General features: G+C 41.6%; 1 protein-coding gene across 1 annotated transcript; it reads left to right on the top strand.

Moving 5' to 3' along the window:
- The first annotated feature begins 887 nt into the window (after positions 1-887).
- fmr1 (FMRP translational regulator 1) lies at positions 888-22,434 on the top strand. The gene is made up of 15 exons (XM_047584533.1): positions 888-1,267; positions 4,176-4,228; positions 4,325-4,418; positions 5,681-5,752; positions 6,292-6,440; positions 7,474-7,567; positions 7,739-7,855; positions 8,061-8,231; positions 9,308-9,386; positions 9,482-9,615; positions 9,738-9,824; positions 10,344-10,596; positions 11,735-11,935; positions 12,457-12,536; positions 14,383-22,434. The coding sequence occupies exons 1-15, from the start codon at positions 1,217-1,219 to the stop codon at positions 14,632-14,634; spliced, it is 1,887 nt and encodes a 628-aa protein (XP_047440489.1). The 5' UTR covers positions 888-1,216; the 3' UTR covers positions 14,635-22,434.
- Positions 22,435-22,888: the final 454 nt, after the last annotated feature.

Below are 22,888 nucleotides of genomic sequence, written 5' to 3'. Positions count from 1 at the left end.
AGTCCTGGGTTGTGTTCTGTGCTGCTGCGGACCAGGTTAGACCCTCTAGGCTGGCCGCTTTTGGTCCGCGGGCTGCATGTTTGACACCTGTGCAGTAGAGGAAGAAAGCGCTAACGTCACATGAAGAGATGCAACCACTCGTGATGTTCGATACCACTAGATTTGGTATCGATCCGATACCAAATATATACATGGTCAGTATCGCTGATGCCGATACAGATATCGATACTTAAAAAAATGTTTAGGTGGACGCATCATCAATCTGTATCAATCCAAATCTGAAGGAGTTTTCAAGGCCTTTAAGCGTTTTTTTTGTGATTTCCCTAGTAGTTTATAACTTATAAACTGAAAATTTTTCTTTATAACTTAAAATTTCCTTGAAAATACTTTATTAACACAATAAAAGTTTTTGTCACATTATCACTTGAGAACAAATGAAAACAAATTCTTTTTCAGGTAGAGTGTACTAATATATCATTACAAAACTAAATCTCTCTCTTCATTGCACTTCTTTTTTGGTTTTGTCTTAAATGAACAAAGTGTACAAAATGATCATTTCACAACAAATGATAAAAAAAAAAAAATTAAAACAAAACATTTTTATAAGTAGCATTTCAAGTAGCATGCTGTTTAGGAAGTACGATACAATGAATCTCTTTCCCACCCCTTTCTGTAGTTCTGCTTATACAAGTTTGTTGTGGTACCACTGTATCTCACGTCCTTCGAATAAATAATACAAGTTGCTGTCGTCTCTTTAATGAAACCGCTGCACTCGTACAACAGATAAACTGGAAGTATCGGCTTCCTCGCATTGGTATCGACCAATATCGTTACCGTGGTTGGTATTTGTATTATCGATATTCAGATCGATCCGCCCACCACTAGCAACCAGCAGCAGTATCAGCTCCACCACTAATCACACAACATTAACATAACTAGCTACTACGAGCTAACCTGGCTAGCTACCCCGTTTCGCTTTTGATTTACCACACACTCGGACTTGCAAACCTACAAGGAAACAAAGGCGGAATTCGCAGGCAGTGCAGAGCGGGGGGACACCATCCCGGTCACACACAGTTTATCGTGGCCTCTCCTTGCATCCAGCTGGCAGGATAGTCGGGCTAGCGACGAGCTACGAGCTACGAGCTCTACCTTGGCTACCGCTAGGCTAGCCAGCTAGCTAGCTAGCTACTAGCAGGCTGTAGCAACTTGCGTCATGGAGGAGCTGGTCGTGGAAGTGAGGGGCACAAGTGGGGCTTTTTATAAGGTAAGTTGGCGACTTTATTGACGTCCCGGTCGCCGCACAATGCACACACATGTAAGGCTGCTGTGAAATAGACTCACCGGGGATGGCTTGTACGTGCGGGCCTCGGTGCTTGTACACACACACGAATACACACACACACACACACACACACACCCCTGCTGACAACCAAACACACCATCAGTCTTCTGCAAGAAGACAATCACAAACTCACAACATTTCATAGACTGGGACTAAGCTACACTTTATGTAGCTACATCATTACATTATTTAAATTTTTTTTTTCCTGTACGTAAAGTGTTTTATTTAAAGGTCTGTGTGTCTTTTAAGCCGGGACATTTCGTTATGTTCTCGTAGTGACAATAAAGAGACTTGATTCTTGTGGCCAGCCTCCACCGGGACGTGGAGGTAGTAAACCTGACTGGAAACAAAATTACCCGGTTGTTGTTGATAATGTCGTCGCTGAAGCGGTGCAGGTGTTGCAGTGGTGTCGCTAATGTAGACGCGATTGTGATCTAATGTTACCTGTAAAGCAGGGGGGGTCAAAATCATTCAGCCCAAACGCAGGGTCCTTCAAAAAAAGTCTAAAATTTGATAATCACAATTTAAGCCCTTAAAAACACTTAAGCATTTTGTTATTTTGAAAGTAACTGTGGGTCTCTGATTTGACTCATTTTTGTAGGTCTTAAATTGAACCCATAATGGTCTTTAAAAAAAAGTCTTGAAAAGTAATTTCACTTGTTGAAACCTGGATAAACCCTGAATTTGATCTCTCAATGACAACTCCAGACTTTTTCCATTCGTTTTAGTGCAAAGAAGACTTAGTAAAATAGTCGAATGTTTACATTAAATGAACTATCCTCGCGTGTTTGACACCTGTGCTGTGAAGTGATGGACAGGAGCTGGTGGCAGGTTCACAAACACACTTCATCATTTATGTTTCTCAGACAAATGAAACTTCATTCCGAATATGATCTTGGCTGTGGGTGTTTTCTATAACCAGTGGGCAGGAGGTTCTTGTTTTATGACGACTGCTGGGGTATTCAGGGTCAATATGAATCAACAGGTAGAGTGGGATGAAGGGAATTGAACCAAAGCCCTAATGGTCGTGTTGATCCAAAGACATGTGAAGCATAAAAGTGCTGCTTTTAAGTACTAAGGATACATCATAAAGTATTAAAAAGTAAAGTAAAATCCTTCTACTTCCAGTTTTGGGTATTTCCATTATTGCTCAGGTGCATGCCACAAACATTTGGAAAGAAAAAGATGAAATGATGGGGAGGTTAATGAGTACATACATACTTTATTGTTGCAAAAGCTTTGCTTCTGCCAAATTAATGTGAACGCGTAGTGCTCCGAGGTGTATTTAGTCTTTGTCTTTGCTTTTGATTTATTTATTAAGTCTACCTGTTCTTGTGTCCTTTTTTTTATTATCTAGTTACTTGTGTTTTTACTTTGTTTTCATTACTTACAGGAATACATACATATAAACATGCATAAAGACAGTAAATCTATTGGTTCAGACAGCAGACTGCAGGCACCGGTGTGCTCTTCAGGCTCCTCATAATTTATTTATGGCTTAATTTTTTTTTATTATTTTTTTTATTTGTGGAGAAACTCCCCATCGGATCTTCTCTTGGCTCGTTGACAGGTAAAATGTGGCCACAGTAGCAGTGAATGTACTTTAGCCTCTAAGTTGGGCGTGCCACTGGCCAGTAAAACATCTTTTAATAGAATCAAATGGTATTGTGTGCCTGCAGTTTGAATGGCAGGGCTTGACATGTACACTCATTACACTGTGGCTCTGCGGGGGGGACAGAGACCTGTATGATGTGAACCACAGGTCCCTTTTACCAGGATGCTAAATTAGGTCAGTTTGGTAGTTTTTGGGCCACGGCCTTATCAAAGACCACACACTTGATCAGGTGCTGAATAAACACTCAGATGTTTGCCGACGAACACACGGTTTTGAAATTGAACTTTTTTGCCGACCGTGACGCCTTTAAGACGTTAAGAAAATACTAGGAAAAAAAACACAGCCACATCTCTGGCATCACAGGCATATTTAAAATACGAGCTTCTCTTAAATTAACACACATTAAATATAATGGTTGCATCCATCTGCCAACTGAGTAATACTAGGTAATAAATACAGCAGATGTTTCGATTCATTTCTGCAGTAAATCCCTTGAAGAAGTCTCATGTGTACAGCTTGAGAAAGAAGTAGCACCTTATATAGCAAATAAGCCACTGCTCATATTTGTATAATGAACAGGAACAACACCTTTGCAATCTACTGTCGGTACACGAGACCGAACTGTCTCGTTATCCTGTTTCCTTACCCGCATTTTTGCCCTCAGATCTTTTCAGTCTAGTCCAGATGAATGAGGCTACTGAACTGTGAGCAACTTTCTTGATCCTGACAGTTCAAACGGCCGTAATCCTCGGCATGGTCTTAGGTGAACGGGGCCCTTTTAACACAGTTACAAAGATTTCCTCAAACCTTTGGAGGTTTTGAGAAGCGCTCTCCCTTTTGCTTCATTTCATCCATCACTGACTGTTAGCTCGCCAGGCTAATGCAACCCATAGGCTAGACTCCCCGTCTCGCTCTTTTCCTTCCAGGCAGTGCATGTCCTACTTGCAACACTTGACACACATCGACGCCAACTGTGTGTAAAACCAGAGAGAGGGAGAGGGAGATGACGCTTAACCTCACTCAAAAAAACAAAAACAAACAATAAAAAAAAAAACATTTCTGGCAGTTTTTGTTGTTAACGGCTTTGGGATTTAGTCAAACTCAAGTAGCAGAGCTGTTCGCCTTTTTCACGCTTTATATCCGTTTCTCGACTTATGTATATGAATCAGGTTAAAGGGAAAATCAAACCTTATTTGACTTGTGTTCTTCTTTCAGGCCTTTGTGAAGGATGTTCACGAGGGATCAGTCACTGTGGCGTTCGAAAACAAGTGAGTGGCGTAAATAACACAACAGAAGAGAACATGCTGGAATTTGTGATGTTTCTGAACTATTTTTTTATGCATATTTGTGTCTCTCTGTCCCAGTTGGCAGCCGGAGCGTCAGATCCCATTCCAGGATGTGCGTTTTCCTCCTCCGACGGGATTCTGCAAGGACATAAACGAGAGCGATGAGGTCGAGGTGGGTCGCGTTAAGTGTTTTCACAGTTGTTTCGGGGAAAATTAATATCGTGATTGTTTTTGAAGACTTTTCCGCGACCAAGTCAGAAGCATGGTTTATGTAATTACATGTTACAGACATAGCGCACATTTCGCCCAGAATTTCAACACGCAGATATCAGTGAGTCTGAGGGAGCCCTGTGCTGCAACAAGATTATCCGATGGACGGGATGAAGGGAAAGAAAGCGACATCGAGTGCGTCTTTATGTGTAGTTTATTCTGCAGTTTGTTTTTCCCTGCATTCACTGCAGAAAACCCCACCGTGTAGAGATATGAGGTCGAAAATGGAGACAATGGCAGCAGTGTTTTCAGTGGGTTTATGTGTGTCTCAAGATACACAGGCTTGACTTTGATCCAGAATGCTATACCAGACATACTTTTCAGCCCGCTGTCATTTACAAGCTTGAAGAGTTCTTCCTCCCGCACTGACAGTGAGGATTCACAGGGGACTTATTCACAAACCTTACTCACAAACTGATCAACTTCTTTGTATTGTTGGGTTAAGACAACAAGGAATTCATCGCCACAGACGCACTGATCAGGCATAACATTATGACCTAATATTGTGTAGGTCTCTCTCGTGTCTCCAAAGCAGTTGTGTCTCATCAGTGAATGGACATGGGTCTTCTGAGGGTCTTCTGTGGTGTCTGGCTACAGGATGTTGTTAGTGGGGTAATGTGGGTTGAGGGGAGGGGCCTCTGTGGATCATCCCACAGATACTTGATCAGTTTGGGATCTAGTGAATTTGGAGGCCAGGTCAACACCTTGTGCTGTTTTTCATTCATTTCATTTTTGTTTGTGTGTCTGTGTCAGGCTGCATCCTCCTGGGGATGGCTGCTGCCATCAAGGAGTGTCATTACTATGGGGTGGGGGGTCTGGTCTGGTCAACACCCACATGAACGAAGGTCCAAAAGTTTCCCATCAGAACATTGTTACAACATGATCAAAGTTATTCACTTCACCTGTCAGTGGTTTTAATGTTGTGGCTGATCAGTGTACATAGCTTTCAATGCAAAGTGCGGAGATTATTAAAGCAATTACAATCTAGGCATGAGGGAAGGAATGGACCCTCAAACTCATTGTTCCTGACGGTTGATGTCTACAAAGTTCGTTTCTTGATGCTGTGTCATAGTAAACGTGGACTTGACGAGGTGAAGAGAGTTAAACATTCTGTGACCTTGGATCATCTCAATTTTGTATTCACTGGGTTTCTTCTCCTGTCAGGTTTATTCCAGAGCCAATGACAAGGAGCCATGTGGATGGTGGCTGGCCAAGGTTCGCATGGTCAAAGGAGAGGTAAGACTCGGCCCGGATAGTTTTTAAGGATGAATAACATTCGCAGTGACAGGACGGATATCGGTTATGAATCAAACAGCTGGTTTAAAATGCATCTACTCTATTTATATGCAGTATTCTCAGTTTAAATTTCCTCACTAATGTTGCCCACTAAGCATATTGTTTCACATCGGTAGTTCTACCTATAAAATGTAATGCACCATAAAAATCCATTTCACAAGGTTCGGTGTAGATAATCAGCTTAAGTGTGCCATCATTTTTCTGGTTGCTGATTTATGATGGGGAGCGCTTGCTTCTCCAGTCAGAGGTCACGAGTTTGTTATCCTCCTCAGCAAGATATTAGCTAAACTTGCGGCTGGATAATTGAGTTCAGGCCAACCTGTCAGCCGTATCTCAGCTCTCTGAGACGTATGTCCTATTCAGCTTCCCCATATTTTCTGGTTTAAAATTTAAACAGACTACTTTTTCAGCTCTCGGGCCTCTTCGTCTGATTTCCCCGTTTTGGATAACTCGACTAAAACCTCCCTCTGTGTTTCCAGTTTTACGTAATAGAGTACGCCGCGTGCGACGCCACATTAAACGAGATCGTGACGCTGGAGAGGTTACGGCCTGTCAATCCAAATAAACCAGCCACAAAAAACACCTTCATTAAGATCAGACTGGACGTCCCCGAGGATCTACGGCAGATGTAAGTTTGACACTCATACAAAAACGTGCCATAAAAACAACACGGTAACACTTGAACTTGTTACTGTGTTGCTACTGCTCATCCACCCAGTGACAGGACGTAGCTTGTGGAGATAATATTTCCACTGTTGGCACCAACAGGGCAGACTGTCAGCGGGTTTTTGGTCACGGTTTACATGCTTCAGTTTCAATATCGGCCCGCTGTGACACCGGCAAAGATCAAACTCTTACAAGTCAGATGGCTGTAATTAGGCTGAACATACACTTTTCACTTCTAATGCTAAAAGCCCAAACAGGTCTTTGCTAGAAGACTGGGACAGCACTCTGAGTCTTCAACGTCTTTCAGGGCAAGGACCCCCCCAAAGTGATGGAGAGATTAAGTAGGGACCCCGTACCTACTATATGTGTTCTATATTAAACTCGGCCTAGTGCTGTTTGGTAATATACATTATTGGTATCATTTTGCATTCAATATTAAGCTACAGAAGAGGGCTGTGCAACTGCTGTGAACATGTTAGGTTCTCTTCTGCTAATATTACAGCGTGTTTCTGGACTTCACACAGGGACTGAATAGGCTCCTGGTCAATTTCAGGGAGTCGGAGTGTAATATGCTGCCTCGTGATTGGCTCAGCAGTGATAGGGGCGTGTCCTACTGTGTACAGGAGGCTTATATTGACGAGTCTGATGTGGTGCTCTGTGAGAAGCTGTGCGCTGTATTGCTGAATGAATGAAGTGCTGGCCTCATTTATTAAAATATGTTGCATTCAAGTTAATGTGTATTTAAAGAAATTTACATTTGTGGGTGGAAAATTTAAAAAAAATATATAAAAAAATGTCTAATCAACCAAATTTTTGGTTGCTGCAGACGCCCTGTTGAAGACCTGTGCTTTAGCCGGCCGTGATATATGTAGCAGCCTGAATGTAGCCCAGAAATGGATCCGAATTAATGTTTGAAGAAGATTTATGATTAAGAGCTGATAACACAAACTTCTTTTGTGGTTCTTGAAGTTCACGTATACGCTATGTTTTATCAGGTGCTCCAAGGAATCCGCACACAAAGACTTTAAAAAGGCGGTGGGTGCGTTCAGCATCACCTACGACTCGGAGAAAAAGCAGCTCGTCATCCTGGTTCGTCACGTTACGTTTTCTACTCACCCACGCACGGTGCCGCTTTGATAACAGTTAGAATAGGGCACCTGTGCGTTGCTCAAGACAGTCTCATTAATATCGGTTTGCATGCACTGAATTCTTCATTAATGACATCTCAAAGAGCAAAATGGGCTTTCGTTGTTCTCGCAGTCGGTGAATGAAGTCACAACAAAGCGGGCCAATATGATGAGTGACATGCACTTCAGGAGCCTCCGCACCAAACTGTCTCTCATGCTGAGGAACGAGGAGGCCAGCAGACAGCTGGAGGTATGCAGTTGTGCAAACACACACTTAATTAGGTGTACAGAAAATAATTGGATCATGTAATTGGATCATTTATGTAATGGAATCATTTTGCACTTTAAAGTGATTATAGCATTTTATGGGATTTGTCAACAACAGTTCCATACTTACTTGCTCTGTTGTGGCGTTCATCGTGTTTTGTTTATGTCTTTTCCGCGTACCTCTGCAGAGTTCCAGACAGCTGGCGTCGCGGTTTCATGAACAGTTTGCCGTTCGGGACGATTTGATGGGCCTGGCCATCGGGACTCACGGGGCCAACATTCAGCAAGCGCGCAAAGTTCCTGGAGTCACCAACATCGACCTGGATGAAGAAACATGCACCTTCCACATATACGGAGAGGTAGGACTCGCAGTGCACAGACAGCATGCTGATACACATGGTCCCGGCCGGTCCCTAGAACTTATACCTGTGTACATATATTAAGACTGCACGATTATGGCCAAAATGATAATCACGATTATTTTGATCAGTATCGTAATCAGGATTATTCATATTAGGGAAAACATCTGTGTTTTTATTGCGCTACATTTAAACAAACAGTATTCAAACAGTTTTCAAAACAGCTTTAAATTAAAATAAATGCTTAATAATAAAAGATAAAATTTACACAAATTGTTGTCTGGGTTGCCGATGGACGTGGACGGGGATTTACTGAAGCAGCGTTAGCTTTGGCTTTCATGCATTCCTCATACTTTGGTTTGTGATGTTTTTTTTTGTTTTTTTTCAAGATGATTGAACAGATTCGTTGTGTTACCATGCAGAAACAACTCTGCTGCCCTCTGCATATAACTAAATCCAAAATGAGTCCAGACAGTGGATGTGCTCTCGTCTGTACATCATTGAGGTCTGGGCGTATTGATCTAAATATCAATAGCATCAATACCATGGATAGTATCGGTATCGGATCGATACTAGCGTGATGAGATCAATACTTTTGTTTCATGTGAGCACAGCTTCTCTCCAGATCTGTGCACGACAGGAGCTTCTCTTTTCCCATTTGTAGCAAAAGTTGGAATATGGACAGAGTTTAGCACTCAAATCCTAGCATATCGGTTTCGGCGATTCTAGCCCTGTATTTACGTGGTATCGGATCAATACCAAAACGATACTAAACTAACTTGAGGCTGCCACTGTACAGTGCACTCACTTGTTATTTAGGCAGCTTACTGGAGCCTTAACCATGCGTTTGCCCCCTGGTGGTTGGCTGACTACTGGTTGAGAAACTGATTAGCTCTGCAGCAGAGCCCGCATTTTAAATGTGCATTTCGACGACAATCAGGTTCATTTTATTTTGGCAGTCAAAACCATGATCACGATTAAAATTCAATTAATTGTGCAGCCCTAACACATGTATACTAGCACAGTGTAATAAAATGAAAGACGTTCCAGTATGTTTGTTCTGTTGTTCATCCAAGGACCAGGATGCTGTCCGTATAGCCAGGAGTTTCCTGGAGTTTTCTGAAGATGTCATCAAAGTTCCCAGAAACTTAGTTGGTAAGGACTGATGTGTCACCTTGAGTTTTATTTGTAAATTAACCAGATTAAAAGTCTCACCTGACTGTGACTGATTAATGTATTTGCCTCTACAGGTAAAGTCATTGGAAAGAACGGCAAACTGATCCAGGAAGTGGTTGATAAGTCGGGCGTGGTGCGGGTTCGTATCGAGCCTGAAAACGACAAAAAACCCTCAGTGGCAGCAGCAGCGGCAGCCGCAGCAGACGAGGTCGGTGCAAAGAAGCCGTTGCAACAAATCCCAGTCAACATATATATACTGGTACAAGTACTGTACTTAAGAACTTAAAGATAACAAGAGCATTCAAGCTTTCTTCTTAACTTCTCTCACAGGGAATGGTGCCATTTGTGTTTGTGGGAACCAAGGAGAGCATCTCCAATGCTACTGTACTGCTAGACTATCACCTCAACTACCTTAAGGTTTGTGTCCTCACAGGTTGTCAAAACAACGTCCTGCATCCTTGGTTTTGATTGATATTGTACACTTGCTGTAATGCAAAATGATATATTTATGAAAGAAATGAAACTTAGGTGAAGTTAACGTCAATCAGAAAAAAAAAGATTCTGATCAAGTTTCTTGTCAGTCTTACCCCTGCATCCTCAATACTAACAAAATAGTAGTGACTAGACAGCAGATATATGGATATAAGTGTTGCAGTGAGGTTCTGTATATTTTATCGCTTTCTTTACACTCGGCCGTAATTAGAAAAGGAAATCTAATCCAGCAAGATGGTAAACACGGCAACATCCCAGTGGGTAGATAAGAAATTAGTTCTATCCTTAGATGTTGCTCTGCTGTTAGATCCGTTGCCAGACACCCTCATGTCCATCCTCTGATGTGTCCGTTTTGGAGGCACAAGGGAGACCTACACAACATAAGGAAGGCGGTCATAATGTTATGCCTGGCCGGTGTGTAAACACTGTTTTTCACGTCCACAGGAGGTGGATCAGTTGCGCCTGGAGCGTCTCCAGATTGACGAACAGCTACGACAGATAGGAGGAGGAGGCGGAGGAGGGGGGACGGGGCAGCGAAACCTCAAAGACAAGACCTACGTGTTCGATAACGGGATGGGGCTGGGGATGGGGAGAGGAGGCGGAGGAGGCGGCGGAGGAGGAGGAGGGAAGCCCTACGCAGGCGGGGGAGGAAGAGGCGGACGAGGGCGGAGAGGTGGAGGAGCTGCTTTTGCCTCAGGTATGATATCCTACTGCAGCTTGCATAAACAGAGAGGAAATGTATTAAAATGCTTTTAAATCTGGGGCCTTGTTCAGTTTTTTAAATACTGCACATGAAGAAATTAATATAAGAATACGAAAGGCACAATGACAGGAACAGGAGAGCTCGTTTTCTGGTTTGGATTGATGTTTTTTCAAACAGATTTGTGGAAATGTACAAAGCTATACAATATGGCTGGTATACGGGTTCAAACCGAATACCGTTTTTTTATACCGGAATATCGGTGTATTTGATTACACGGCGTTCAGAGCGCTGCACCGTGCCACACTGTTTCAGACCAAACCGTTTTCAATGTATCGCTGCTAAACACACATGGTGCGACTGCGTTACTGCGAGGTGTGGTGAAGATGGAAATGTCTGAAAAATGAAAGACTTGTGACAAAAAAAGGTGCCGTGTCAGTTGTTTGTTTTTTCTTTGTTTTTTTTTTAGGGGGGCAGACGTCCCTGATTTCTGGGGACAGTCCCCGTTTTGGATGACCTGTCCCTCAGCTAAAGATGTGCCTGAAAATGTCCCCAATTTTAGCTTTGTGTGATTGAGGAAAAAAAATGTTGCGCACAGACTACAATTATTACGGTAGCCGGTCGCGCTGCTAATGCACAGATATAGTAGTTTTAATATGTTTAAATAATAATACGTAGGTCAAAAATAACTGAAAGTGTAATTGTCCATGTTTGTTAATTTCACCTTGATAAAATTAATTTTTTTTTTTTTTATCTCTGAGCTGTCAATGTTTCTGGATTCCCACATTAGCGTGCAGCGCTAACGCGGAGCCATGCAAACATGTTTTACTACTAGTGCGGGATTATTCTACAATATTTACTCATCATCACAGTAAAATAGTCCACCCTTAGTCAGTCTACTGCATTAATTCCTCTCTCAACCAGTAGAAAATGTTGAGAACACATTATGCATGAAAAAAAAAATACTGTGATATACTTTTTCGGTCATACTCCCCGGCCCTACTATAAATGGTGAGCTCTTCTTTTGGCTTCCAATGACTTTATACTAAAACTAAAACGCTTCACCAAAGGTTAATTCTGTGTTCTCTCTGAATGTGGTTGAAATGAGCTTTGACTCGTGTGCTCGGCCCCCCAGGCACCAACTCGGAGGCATCCAACGCTTCGGAGACGGAGTCGGACCACAGGGACGAGCTCAGTGATTGGTCGCTGGCCCCCACCGAGGAGCTGATGACAGGAGGCGGGACGCTGCCCAGACGGACAGATGGGAGGAAGAGAGCGGGCGGCGGAGGACAGAGGGGACGAGGAGGGAGAGGAAGAGGAGGGGGAGGATATAAATGTGGGTAGTAATTATCATCGGCCGTCTTTGATGTTTTAGATGTGTTATTCAGCAGTTTCTTCAGCTGGGAGTTCTGGAATATTGCTGCATGTAGACATTTTTGTGTTTTTTTTTTAGCCACTTGACTGCAGATGAGTCAATTTTGACGATAATGATAGAAAATGAGTGAGTGAAAGTAAATAACAGTTTGAGATGCTTTTCATCAAATTGTAGCCCAAAGAATGGGAATGAATCAAGTAATGAGATCTCTGCAGACTTCATTTGCACATAAATTCTCATTATGTTGCTCTTTCAAGAAGATCCAGATTCATAGTGAGAGTTTTCCCTCTGGCTTTACTCTAATTATGACACACATAGATTTCACCTCATTTTTAAACTATCGCCTGAAAAAAAGCTGCTCACCCACAACGGAAAAGGTCATAAAGTTTTGGCGACATGACCAACATGGTCAGCAGTTTTTTTTTTCTTTTTTCTCTTGGTTCCACTTTCCCGACATGTTTGTTCTGGTTCGTCCTCGTTAGGTGATGACATGCAGTGGAGCGAGCCAAGACCTCGTCACATAAGAGATCCTAAGACAAGAGGGCCAGAAGACACCCTACAGGTAACACACAACCTCACATGCATTACTCAAACAATGTTCACTGTTGTGTTGTAAATGCTAACATCTAGGAAACGTTCTTCATCAAGTTCACTGACCCACATGGTTTAAAATGTAACTGTTGACCCCTCTGACCTGGACATGTATCAAGCATCTCACACAATCAAGCCACAATAAAAGTCTGCGACGCCTGATGAGTCCTACTTTTATGAAGCTTTCCCAACCTAGGAAATTACTCCCACATTAGGTAAGATTTAGGACATCCCAAAGAAAAGGGATTGAACAATTCATTAGAGGACAGACTGCTATGAGCTTAGGTTGTGTGATACACAGGTACAACACATGTTGTCTCTGACAAATCGTCTACATGAATGATTAGATTTTTGGCACAGTGCCATTGCCTTATTCTTCCTTCACACACCTACTCAGTGGCAAAAACATGGTGAAATGTATCAGTAAATACAGTGAGACTGGGAAAAATGTGGATTATCAGATTAAAGTATGGACAGTTGGACTAGACAATGATCCATAGGAACTACCAAATAACAAATGGTCCAGAAATCAGTTCTCCTGATACTTATATGGACCTGATTTCAACGCAGGGAAATACTATACTTATACTAAAGTATGACCTTTTGGTACTTCATACATAACAGTTCCAGCTTTGTGCTAGAGTACCCCCTTATTTGGAAAACGCTGAGAGCTTTACCAAGAAGTAACCTTAGCCATACAATAACTGTAGCGTCCACCGGACATTAAAGGGATGACGAGGAGTGATCACAAAGAAGTAACTTAAGCTATGACATCATCAAAAAATACAGCATAAATTAATATTACCTCACACAAAACGTGTCGAGGTTACTGTGCCTGGATTCCCATTGTTTCTTCGTAATGCAGTGATCCATGTACTTCTCTTTCCTTTTTTTTTTTTTTACTTACGTATTTTACAGTTTAGATGCTGTTAAAGCCTATGATTCAAACTAATGCTGCTAATCTCCATGTTCAACTGCCACTTTTTGCCACTGAGTGTCCGTAACCATGGAGACTTCGCTGGCTGTGACATCACGTGCATACCCTCCACAGAGCCTATACCGTAGCGGGCTACGCTAGTGTAATCATTCATACTCGTGCGCCAGTGCGTCGGCATTGTTCTGTAATTATAAAGCGGTAGTTGGCAGCTAGTCGGCTGTGTTGAGTTTCTTTGTGCGCTTCAGACAATGGCGACGGGGACCGGGTGGCTCATGTTGGAGCAGGGTACAGAACTACAGCATACCTAGGACGTAGGCAGAGCCCTAAACCTGGCTTCAGACTAGACTAAACATCTGGGTCTAATGATAAACTCCTCAGATGTCACAGGTCTATCTGCGCGTAAACAAACTGTTGTATAACTTGCAAATGCAATGGAAAGCAGCGTTGACAAATCAGACTTTAGTGTCAGCTCTTGGGTGCAAGTACTGACCAGAACTGACTCTAGTAGTCCAAATACTGATAGTGATGAGCTGTCTCGTTGATCTCTTGTGGTGAGGTGATGCGCACAGTGTTGGTGTCTCCGTCTATAGAGTCCCCACACATTTGATTATCAGCAGGAGCCTCCATAATCAGGGACACGCAACATTGCAAATCATTGCTCTTTTAATGTAATCAAAGCTGAGTATGTTAATGAAGCGCAACATATACAGAGAGTATGTCGACTCCCAGGCACTGGATATCTAACAGAACTTAGTGATAATAGTCCAAATACTGCCTCTACTGTCTAGTTTTTTAGTTTTTCTCTTGAGATGCTCATAGCGGCTCAAGCTGTGGTAGGTGGTTTGGATTAAGTCTGTACTAAGTCAAGTTTCTCTCCCAGATCCGCGTGGATGGAAACAACGAACGTAGCGTACAGCACTCCTCAGGTGTGCGAGGGGGAGGAGGCGGAGGAGGAGGAGGTGGTGGTGGTGGAGGAGCAGGAGCAGGAGGAGGAGGAGGAGGAGGGCCTTCCTCATCCCAGGGTGTTATCAGCGAGGGCCAGTCCCGCCATCACCATCCGAGACCCATCAGAGACCGAGGGATGAAGAAGGACAAACAGGACGCTCCTGCACTGGTGAACGGAGTGTCGTAGATGCACCACTGGAGGACCTTCCCACCTAGACACACTCAGAAACACACAAACATGCATACACACACACACACACACACACACACACACACAAACACACACACACACACACAGGCAACTCATCATAAACCATCATAGAGTCTCAGTGTCTGGCTTCTTGTTTTTCTGTCTTTGTCAAACACAAGAATACACACATTTCCATCAGCATGGAAGCGTTTACCGTAGTGAAGTCTTAGACCAGAGCTGGTCTGGTGTCTGGTCTGGTTGCTCTTCTCTGGAGTAAATGAAGCAGTATCTTTTTTTTTTTTTTTGTTGTTGTTGTTGGACAAAAGGAAAAGAAGAAGAGGGAGTGATTAAAGCTCATCTCTCACAGCAGCATTAACCCCAAACATGTTCACTACCCGTTTACTTTAAATCCGCTTTTTTTTTTTTTTTGCCGCATTTCGACTCATGTGAAGGCAAACTAAAGCAAATCATTGGTCGGCAGGAATCGAAACATGTGTTCCTTTTCTTTTTCTGCTGCTGCACACTTAAAAAGGATTTGTAGTAAAAATGGGGATCGATGGAGAAGATCTGGAAACGCAGCTTTAGGAGGCGTCTTCAGACGTTTCCAACGGTTGAGTTATTTGCTGTTTGGTCTTCTCTCCATCCCGAAACATTTGAACTTAACTATTATGTTTCAAGATACAGAAATAGTCCAGTGTCAGCCAAATAACTCGTACATGTTGGGGGGGGGAAATGCATCGCTGTGGGAGTCCCGACCTGGAGGCGTTCGTAGAGGGCACTTTACTTTTCGTTTTCTTCAGAAGTTCAAATCATCCATGTTTCAGAATTAAATAGGTATGCACGCTAGCTAAAACAGATTTATCTCTTTGTTGAAATCATCTTTGTTTTGTTTCCCGTTGCCTAGATTAAAATTCCTCTCCGGTTTCTTTGACCGTGACACAGAAGCATAAATTCAAACAAAAAAAAAAAAAAAATGAATGACAAATGGAGAGACATAAATCTGAGGCACTTTGATGCAGATCCCAAGAGCGTTTGTCAGGGTACACAATGTCATGAACTGCTGTTCTATTTTTTAAAAAAAGATGAATTGTTCACCTGTCACACGACTCTGCAACGACCAGTTTAAACCTATCGATTCACACTTGTATACAGTTTTAAAAAAACGCCTTTAATACACAAAATACTGCTGTCTTTACACTCTTTAGGCTTCTTGAAATGTTTGCTGTGGTTTTCATCTGCAGTGACCCTTTGGTGTTTTTGTTTTTTTTTGTTTTTTGTTTTTTTTTTACAGTGAGGTACTTTTCTCCCAATATTCATTCATCTCTTACTCACCAGTGGGGGGGCCGTCGGCTAGATGTACGTCGGCTCCCTCCAGTTACTTAGACTTAGCAAAAGCAGATGCACTAACTGTTTTTCCGACAAACAGTACATGAAGCATATCGAGCGTCTTAACTCCTGTCACCTGAGCTCTTTATAATTTATAAAAAAAGTCGTTGTATTTAACTTTGTTTTTTTTCCATTAGAGAACCTCTTTTAAGTGTAACTGTAGAGGACGTTAACAAAAGCAAAATAAAAATTTGGTTGTTTCGTTATTCTTCCCTGGTTTTCCAGCTTCGACCTGTCCCTCTTCTTTTCTTAAACATTTATTTGTGCCTTATTTCGTCTTGTCGTCCGTTGGCTGCTTTCTCTGAATGGCAGAACAGGTTCGCTGAAGTGGTTTGGTTTGGTTAAAACAAAAAAAAAAAAGTGTTCACAACAGTTATGGAGCTGGTCAGTTTGTTGCCACTGCTCATTATTCCTTTGGGTCCTAATGAAGCTTATTTATGCTTGTGCCTTGGATTTATGCTCCTCCATTTCTTTGAAAAAAAAAACAAAACATATATATAAATATATATACTGCCTGTTGCTTTACATCCCTTATTTGAAATCTCAAAGATGGGAGTTTATTTGACTCTGTTCCTCTTGTGTTTTAAATCTTAAGGGCAGGCAGTGTAATATGACATATGCATTTTTTGTCCCAGAGCAGGTCCAGTTATCTGGGCTTCTTCTGCTCGGAGCTAGAGCTCTGTGACACGCTGACACAAACGAAAAGAGGATTAGACGGTTCTGTCTCCAGGTAGCCGGCGGTGGCTTTGTCTTAACCAGCGCAGACATGCAGGAAACGAAGGAACGCGGCGGAACAAACGATGTGTTGACTCCGAGCTCTCGTCCTGAGGTGTTCCCACCCGCTGTCGGGTTGGCGCCTCGGAGAGTCACTGACTTAAATATCCAACGTGAAGGATCCTTAGTGTTGCTGTCGAAATAACGAGTGCGCTGTTTATGTGGCAGGAAAGCCTTTTTTAGAGAAAACATGTACATTCTTAGTTGTCCAAATTGTCCTAAAATTAAAGCAACTGCAGTAACTTTGATGGTCTAGTGTAGAAAGATTTGGTGGATTTGTGATGAAAAAGGAAACTTATGATAGAATAACAATACATAACTCTGTCACTGTAAAACAAACAAAAAAATATCCTCAAGGTTTCTCTGTGCATTCGTAAGCTTAACACAAATACTGTATCCACTATATTTGGACCAGCACCTTAGCTTGAATCTTCCCGTGTTCCTATACTTAGAAGTCTCATTTGTTCAGTTGGTTGTACCTGTTAATGTTGGGCTCCTTTAGGAATAATCTATGAAATTGTCATGTATTTAAAATATCCCTTTTTTTATGCTAGTTTTTAAAAAGAAAGTTTGGGAAACATCTGTTGTGTTCACGGTAAAAGTTCATGAAGACTTTCTTGTGCTTGAGGTGCTAAGCTAAAGACTCCAAATCCATGCATTTGTTCAATACCTGTTACTAAAATCTTTTTCACCATTTAAGGTTTCACCGATGCTCTTTCAATGGCGACCAGCTGACAAACTGTCCCCCACCAGCAGCGAACCAATTGGATGAAAATAGTTGAAAAGTTGAGTTCAAATGTGTGTTTGTACTCAACTAAGCAGAGGTGACTCTAGGCCAGTAAGCAGCAGAAAGTATTTCCCAAAATGTCAAACAAGAGAGCGTTATCAGTTGGCGTAAGAAAACAAACGACGCGTGAGAGTTTTAAAAGAAAGATTAAAGTGGCAGGTCCATCGCTAGAAAGCTTCGAATGTTCAGGGAAACCTTAACCACATTTTGTGTGACATGTGCCTTTAATTGTGGCTAGTATCACAGCCTAGACATGTAAATCAGGGATGATGAGACGTTGATCGTGGACCAGATGTGCGAAGGCTGCTATTTCCTGAGGCGTCCTAATCGTCGTGAGTTGCTGATGGTCGGTGGTTGATGAGTTGGACGATCGGGAAATAGCCTTCTGTTAAAACTCCTGGTCCTTTTTTAAAGACGCCGAAGTTGTCGTGACCTTGTACAGTTGATGAACAAGCCTGTAGCTCGTGACCTGGTTCAACTGATCTATGAAATGGATTCAGTTACTTTTGTACGGTTCATGACCTTGATCGGCTTCTTTCGCACCAAAACGGAGACATTTCTCCACAGTACGGCGGGACGCGGAGTAACCTTACCCTGCATCTCTATTTCATAACGGAGACATGAAGGAACTGAAGAGGTTTCTGAGGTTGAGCCAGGTCTTTTTCTTTACCGGAACTATGTGTACTTTTCTAGTCTTGCGACATGCATGTACATCTTGATTTTGGATTTTGGATTTTGAAGGCATTCAATAGGTTTTTGGACACTTGTTACATAAGATATAAGTTTAGCTTTTTAATCAGTGTTACTTTGACTCATTTCTCCCTTGTCTGAGTTGGGCTAACATAGTTGGTGAGCTGCATTAACATCTTGTGTCTGTGAACGAGAAAACCATCACCCTAGAGTCAGCGACACAAGAAACTTTTTAGGAAATGTCAGGAAACGGTTACATAACGTGAGTAATGAATAATGAAACAGGCTTTTTTCCGTTTTTCTTTTAGAAGTTATTTGTTTTTTTCTTTTTCAGAAAGTGGGTGTCCATTTCTCTCTCAGTAACCTGTTAGGACCTTTGCTTTCACTTGCTGTTCACGCTGCAGCCATGAACAACAAATGGCTCGAGTGAAAGTAACCTCTATATTGTCAATAAAGCATCAGCCGTACGGAGTTGCTTTGTATTGTTAAAAAAACAAAAAAACAAACAAAAAAATGATGGTAAAAACGAAGGGAAGGTGGCATAATGTATATAATGATGTCATTATTTGTCTGAGAAAAGATTTGTACTATTGTTTCAATGTGCACTTATCTTTTTTTTTTTTTTTTTGCTGTTTAATATCAGTTAAATGTTAGAGCTCTTGATAATAAACTTAAAAGATGTGTGGAAAGAAAAATAGCATCATCCTCCATAGCAGGACTGAGTCACGCTCAGCCGTCATTAATAATGAGATGTCCATTGTGCTGCAGAACTTGAAACCTGACAGGGGAAGAAAAAAAAAAAAATCAAGCCCGGGCTGAATTAATTATGAAAGCCACGCATATGAATTTTGACTTGATATGGTTTAACTTTGATTCAAGGAGAGCTTCAGGGTTGGCTGGCACGACTGATGGTATTTTTAGTACATTTTCAGCAAAGTTGTACCTTCATTTTCTAGTTAAAAGTTGGCGCTACAATTAAATACTTCAATATATGCACCGCAGCTTAAAGTCATACTCCATCCAGTGTGTTACATTAATGATTAATGATTGGATGTCTTATTTGGTTTATGATACGTTATCAAATGTCCTTTCTCAACTTGGGTTCTTGGTAATTGTTGACACTTTGGCCACATTTTAGGAAAAATATTTGATCATTTGGACTTGTGAAATCATGCTATCTTGAAATCAACTAACAGCAACTGATAAGAGTCCACTTCTGAGAGCAATTTTTCAGTTGGTAGTGCATACAATCGTGTCACCTAAACTAATGTTCTTGAATCATCCGTCACTAACTGAGCTATCAAAACGGTGACTGAGCCTCTGGCCCTCTGTCTGATGAAATAATATGAAAGACCTTGTGTTTACAGTATTTGATAGTTCAGTGTCTGTGGAGGCGTCCATCAACCCAACAGTTATCTTTCTGCAACAGACAGAAGACATGCTAACGTCAAACTGACTGACGATGCCTTGATGTGGACAATTTGGTCCCCAAGGAAGTGAGGTCCGTCCCATGCGATTACCACTTGTGGCCATGGGTTTCACTAAAGAGAACAAAACAGTGTTTTTGGCAAATTTTGGATGGAGTGTGATTTTAAGATAAAAACCCACCAAAATAGTGTTGGTACATACAGTTTGAAGGCATAGCTTGACAGTTTGGAAATCAAGCTCAGACTAGATGTCAACATCAAACGTGTGTCTGTGCGCCAACAGCTGCTGTCAGGAGGCAATTAGGACTAAAAGCTAGGTTGACAAGTTCAGAAACAGAATTTAAATTAAATTTTCATTTTGAACACAAACTGATATGTTAAAGTTGTGGTATTCCATGGGTGGAGAGATCTTTAGTCGCGGTAGTGTTTTTTCTGCCATGTTAAGCCATCTACTGGCTCCTTGACACTAAACTTGAAGAAGGCACACATTGGTCTACTTTGTAGCATGTACTGGCTTTGGTAAAACTTTTGCCTCTTAGAGGAACTGAAGTAACATATGGGAGTAATGTGTATGGTGGATTTTCACTTTTATTTTAGGACGGTAAATGTGTCAGCGTTCCATTGTACAGAGACCCAGATAATTTGAATCCAGCTCCATTTGTTAGTCACCACGGTGTTGAATAATGAGTGTTTCATTTAAATTCCTTTAACCTCTTATTGTTTTCTCTTTGACTTGTGTAAAGTTTTCCTACGGTGAAGCCAGCAGTGTGCTGGCGTTGAGACTTATCTCACAAACAACAGTTCCTCTCGAACTGACTGAAGAACCTTGTACGTGTTTGGTAATTTTGGAAGGCATAAGAGACTTTGTGTCAACAAAGGTCTGACCTTCGCAGCAGCTCTGTTGTGTCACGCCAAGAGACAGTGAACTTCTTGCTACTGTGCTACTGTGGCTGTGCTTCAACATGCTTTATTATTGGTGTATTTTTTTTTTTTTTTTTTTTTACCAAACACCAGGCCCAGAGGCGATGTTTTTAACTGGAGGAAAGCAAACTAATTTTGGGCAAATGTTTTCTGGTTCCTGCTTTGGTTGGAATTTCAGAGCTGTTACTATGAAACTGTAATGCAAGGATGTGTACTATAGTGGAGAATGTTCTTTTAAACAAACATGAGAGAGGACTGTTGCATGCTGACCTGTTGGGTTCACTGAAAAAGGTACCAAGGAAGCATTTACATGAAAGTGGCATATAACTTACTGGTTGTGACATTGTTATCCAGTTCTGCTGTTTTCTAGTGACCTACCCTGGATACTAACTGAAGAGCATATTCATGATTTTAACACAAAAAAACAGACGCTAGTAGGTCTGCCTGGTATCTCTAGCCCATTGGAAACATGGTCATGAGGAAATTATCAATGGAGACATTTCCTTGGAAGTACATTTGTGAACCATGTGGTTTTCCAAACCAAAGTTTTAAGACATGAAACGGTGTACACTGTGTACATTTTGACTCATCCTTGCAGTGCAAGACGTCATAGAGGGTACCTACTGGAAATGACTCAAAGGGATCCCAAATGGCGCCATGACGAACACTGCAGAGAATGTTTAAGTTTTAAATATGTACTGTTCTTAAGATTGAGCTTATTGCACTGCTTTTGTGTGACATGGTCTTCAGTACAGTTCTCCCCAGTAAATTACAACATTCATACTGGGATTGCATTGACGGGTTGTCCGGCAAACTGCTCGAGACATTTTTGATCTTCTTATCGCTGTCATTGTGAATGAACTGTTATAACTGGCAGTGGAACTCATTTTGATTGCGAGTTTCTGTTTTACAGAAGGAAAGGGAGTTTCATGTCATTTGACGAAACAGTTGTAGGATACTTTTCTCAAGAAACATTGCTATGCTGAAAGCGTTTTCCTGCAAAGTGTGGACTGGTAGCAGTTTTTTCTTGATTCAGCTTTCTTCAGCTGTCATGGTCTTCTTGAGTAGTGTGCGGTTCTAATGTTCTGGCACACAGAGTGTGTATTTTTACCCATAGTCCAATGAACTCCAGAACGGGAGTGCTAATGATTGCAATCATTTGCCGTGGACAACAGATTTAACCAGTTCATACTCTTAAACCAACAGCACAGTGTTGTGTTGTCATGTGAATGTGATCCCGTCAACGAAGTATGGACCAAAACCTTGAGTTTTGACCGTATACCCCAAAGTGATGCTCCATGAACAAGAACAAACACTGTGCATGTCAAACTTACAAGGATAAACTCAACTCAACTCAACTTTGAACTGAGAACTACCTGTCGAGGTCCTGTTAACTGAAATACGAACTCATGCAACCATTTTGCATCCCTCTCTCAATAAGCATAGTTTATGAGCAACAAGCTTAACATAAGACGACCCAAAATTGTCCTCGTCACCAGTCGACAGTAGACGTCAGCGGACGTTTATTTGCAGAATGTGTATAACGTCTACAAATACTAACTAGACAGGTTGTTCAATAATAGTGCCAGAAAGTGAAGACACAAAGAGAATCTGTAGATACTTCAACCAGGGTAGTCAGAAAAGCTGTAAAACCTTGTGTGCACTTTTGGGCATTTTTTGTTTTGTTTTGTTTTGTTTTCTTTTGTACATACTACTAGCATTTAAGATGTTTGGGTTGACATGTCTGGTAATAGTGCAATATATTTTGTATGCAAGCGGTTTCAATAAATAAAGGTCGATCTTCCTCCGTTAGCTCTGACTGATTTTTCAATTTTACCGTTGCTGTTAAATACAGGGAGGATGCTGGGAAGGAAAGGCTACTGGACGCACAGTGCAAACTAGAGATGAGGATGGTGTTTTTGGCAACTTTTAACACATTACTGCTGTAAGTTGAAATCTATATCACCAACAGAGGTTCTATTCAAATACCTAAATAAGACTTTGTGACTATGGCAAGTGTTCTCTGACAGAACAACCTGAAAATATAACACTGACATATTATTGATATATTAAGTTTAAAGAGAAACCTAGAGCCTAACAAAAGTAAGTCCAATATTTACTCCTAACTCCTTTGTCTTGATCTCCGCCGTTTATTTTACTGTAGCTGCAAATTCTCCACTGTGTCTCTAACATTGTCAGCAGTTTGGTGATGGACAGGTAATGAACCGCACAAGGTTGATGAGAGCAGTGAGACTGAACTAAAACT

This window comes from Mugil cephalus, chromosome 5, assembly GCF_022458985.1.
Source record: "Mugil cephalus isolate CIBA_MC_2020 chromosome 5, CIBA_Mcephalus_1.1, whole genome shotgun sequence".
In the NCBI taxonomy this organism is placed as follows: domain Eukaryota; kingdom Metazoa; phylum Chordata; class Actinopteri; order Mugiliformes; family Mugilidae; genus Mugil; species Mugil cephalus.
Note: the sequence above shows the minus strand (reverse complement) of the source record. Positions and strands in the feature narration are given on the sequence as shown.

What these genes read in the sequence shown, in the direction of transcription:
- fmr1 (XM_047584533.1), top strand. Translation starts at nt 1,217, where the DNA reads ATGGAGGAGCTGGTCGTGGAAGTGAGGGGCACAAGTGGGGCTTTTTAT. An exon ending in ACTGTGGCGTTCGAAAACAA is followed by an intron (nt 4,229 to 4,324) that starts GTGAGTGGCGTA and finishes TCTCTGTCCCAG; the next exon opens with TTGGCAGCCGGAGCGTCAGA. An exon ending in CCTTCCACATATACGGAGAG is followed by an intron (nt 8,232 to 9,307) that starts GTAGGACTCGCA and finishes TGTTCATCCAAG; the next exon opens with GACCAGGATGCTGTCCGTAT.